This window comes from Sphaeroforma arctica (assembly GCF_001186125.1).
Source record: "Sphaeroforma arctica JP610 unplaced genomic scaffold supercont1.765, whole genome shotgun sequence".
Lineage (NCBI taxonomy): Eukaryota > Ichthyosporea > Ichthyophonida > Sphaeroforma > Sphaeroforma arctica.
Window position 1 is genome coordinate 40,948 of NW_014039793.1, and position 3,179 is coordinate 44,126.

Below are 3,179 nucleotides of genomic sequence, written 5' to 3' on the forward strand. Positions count from 1 at the left end.
GTTTGTCAGTCACCCACCTCAACTATTTTCTCGATTGCGCGTCCCCTGATTTCGGGACTGCCGCCGCTGAGGATGAGCCGAATTGCCCACGCACTCCATTGGTTGAAGAGGGCTGTGATCTGTCCTATCACAGGCGCTTGATCCTTTTTTTTGGACCAGGTCTGGTTGATCAGCTCGGTGTTTCTGATGTTTTTGTAGATGTGGTGCACCTGTTTGTGTGGTGTAGAGAGAAAAAAGAGGACCGCTCAGGTCAGCCAAAAAAGGAAGTTAGCTGCAAAAAGTGAAGTGTTAGGGTACAAGTCTCTGTGGTAGAGCAGGCATAGTCTGGTACTAGTCGTGTGGCTGCTGAAACCGTAGACAGAGTTTAGGGTTTTCAATCTGGGGCAAGTAAGTAAGGGACTTCAGATCCGCAGAAAGTTCAGTTTGTGTAGTCTGCTAAGAAAATGTAGCAGAACCACCGCAGTCGACTGTTCCATTGACAGAAGAAATATCACTCGTAGTACAGTAGTAGAAACTATATAAACATGTAGTATGTCTATGCATAAAGTATATATCTATTTGAAGTATGTTTATGCATAATGTATACATCTATATGAACTATATAAACATGTAGTATGTCTATGCATAAAGTATATTTATACAAACTATATAAACAAGTAGTATATCTATATATAGAGTATATATATATATATAGGAACGCCTCCAAAGACACAACACGCACGGGTTTTGTGCTTGGATAAACAAAAAGTAGGCTAGGTCCCAGAAGGATCACTCTTAGTTAACTAAGCCATGCTCATGTCTTTGAACATGTGTGAGGTTTCTCACCCTCTCCCTCAGATGCTACGTCCGTTCGTTTGGTCGTGTGGCTGTGGTTGTCCGCTCGCTTACACGTTTTAGGGGTTTAGGGTTTAGGCTACACGTTGGGTGTACGCTGCAGTCTGATGCGTGGTACCATCACAGGCACCATCACGTCTGCCTATCAACGCACACAGGCGAGTGGGCGGGACAGCGTGCCTCTAGGTTTGCATTGGTGACCATTGCGTTTCTCGTGTGGAGCGCCGTTTCCATGGTGATCCCTCTTGCAGGGCCGTTTCCATGGTGATTCTTCTCAATGCCACAACTATGGTGTCGGACTGCTTGATACATAGATAGGTACCGAACTACCCAGCCACACAACGATGTCTCCTACCCACAAACACACGTCGCTACTATCCTTCACCAACACACAACAGCAATCGGAATACTACCTATCGCACACACACCTCACCCGTGAAACGTGAGGCCTATCCCAGCCCACACCAACACCCATCGCAAACAAACACATGGATGATATAGACACTCTACACCACCCCAAAATACCTGTACCAGCCCAACACACATACCGGCCGAGACAAGCAGGCACAGACTACCACCGGGTCTACCAGAGCTGGCTGGTCAGTGGTACGAGTGCACAGCATCACAGCAGACAGTGCTAGATGGGCCACTACTGCCGAATTCTTTACTATGGCGGCCGTCCCAGGTATGCGCAATACCATGTGCGAGGTGTTGTAGCTGAGGGGGATGGGTGTGGGATGAGTAGGTAGGCATGGGTTGGTAGGGGTATGCAATGTACTGTGGGGAGAGAGGACCAGTTGCGAGATGTTGTAGCTGGGGGAATGGGTATGGGATGAGCAGGTAGGCATGGGTAGATAAGTATATGAAATGAACTGTATGGAATGGATTGTAGACCGACTACACACACTCACTCACACACAACTACACTCACATGCACACATGCACACACGACTACACACACACACACAACTACACCCCCATGCACACACACGAATATTCACACACACTCACACACAACTACACACACACTCACACACAACTACACCTACATGCACACACAACTACACCCACATACACACACGACTACACACACACTCTCTCACACAACTATACCCACATGCACTCATGCCTGCACGCACATACACAGACCACTGTACTGCCGAGTGCTTACCCCGCCTTCATACATGCGGATTGCAGGAGATCCCATACAGTAGCAGTGACAGGCACAGGTAGTGTGCAGAGTGTTTTGCCATTCTTCTCTTTGAGGATTGTGATTTTATTGACAATCTCTTCGGCGCCATCGGACGCCGCTGTGTAGTGAAGTGGTAGGTATGGGCGGGAAAACGAATGTTGTTGGTGTTGGTTTTTCTTTGTTATTGTTGGTGTTGTTTATGATTTGTTTGTTTGGCGGGGGAGGGGATGGAGGAGATAGAGTGTGGATAGAGCGCACACATAAACACACCGATTAGGGGTTTGGGGTTTAGGGTTTAAGGTTTAGGGTTGCCTTGATCGTGTCTGTGTCAGTGCAGTTCTGTGGTATTGTATATGCGCAGATAAGGGATCTGTCTTCTGCGCTCGTGTTATATCTGATTGTGCCAAACCAACTATGAGACGCATAGCACACCGACACACTCTCTATTTGGACATCTTAGTCACAAGCCCGTTGAACAATCGAATTAGGGGTTTTAGGGTTTTTAGGATTTTTGAGTTTTAGGGTTTAGTATACACGCACACTATAGCAAGCGCAAATCCAATACTTCACCAACATACAGTCGCCTGCTAACACGTCGCCGTCGCTCGGGTCATCGGCTGACTTGAGGTTCGTCTGTAGCGCCAAAACAACACTACGCAGTCGAATCCACAGCAACTCCTCATCGTCTGGATCATCTGCGGGCGACAAAGGCAGACAGTCAGTCAGCGCACTGAGTGGCGTATACTGATGCGACACCATGCAGTGCATAAGACAGTGCTATACACGACTGAGGTGTTGTATATGATTGAGATGTTGTCCACGATTAAGGTGTTGTCCATCCGTGATTAATGTGCTACAAATGACCAAGGTGTTGTATATGATTGAGATGTTATCCATGATTAATATGATATACACGACTGAGGTGTCGTACTTAATTAGGATAATGTACATGATTAAGTTATTTTTATCTTGGAAGAGGTGTGCCGAATATATCTGAATCTTTGTTACATACTCGCTCATCTAAAACATACACATGACCAATAAGATAGTTCCATCGAATGACTCATGTGTCACAAAGCGTGGAGTACTACTGATAGACAGATAATCTAGAGTCAGACTTGCAGAAACCCCACGCACGCACATGGGCAAGCAG

At 46.6% G+C, this 3,179-nt stretch overlaps 1 protein-coding gene across 1 annotated transcript; it reads right to left on the reverse strand.

The window, feature by feature from the left end:
* Nucleotides 1-5: 5 nt before the first annotated feature.
* On the reverse strand, nucleotides 6-212 carry SARC_08469 (hypothetical protein; the record flags this gene model as incomplete). Its single annotated transcript, XM_014297555.1, has 1 exon — nucleotides 6-212. A coding segment is annotated over one exon (207 nt), but the record flags the coding sequence as incomplete, so codon positions are not given.
* Between the last annotated feature and the right edge of the window lie 2,967 nt (nucleotides 213-3,179).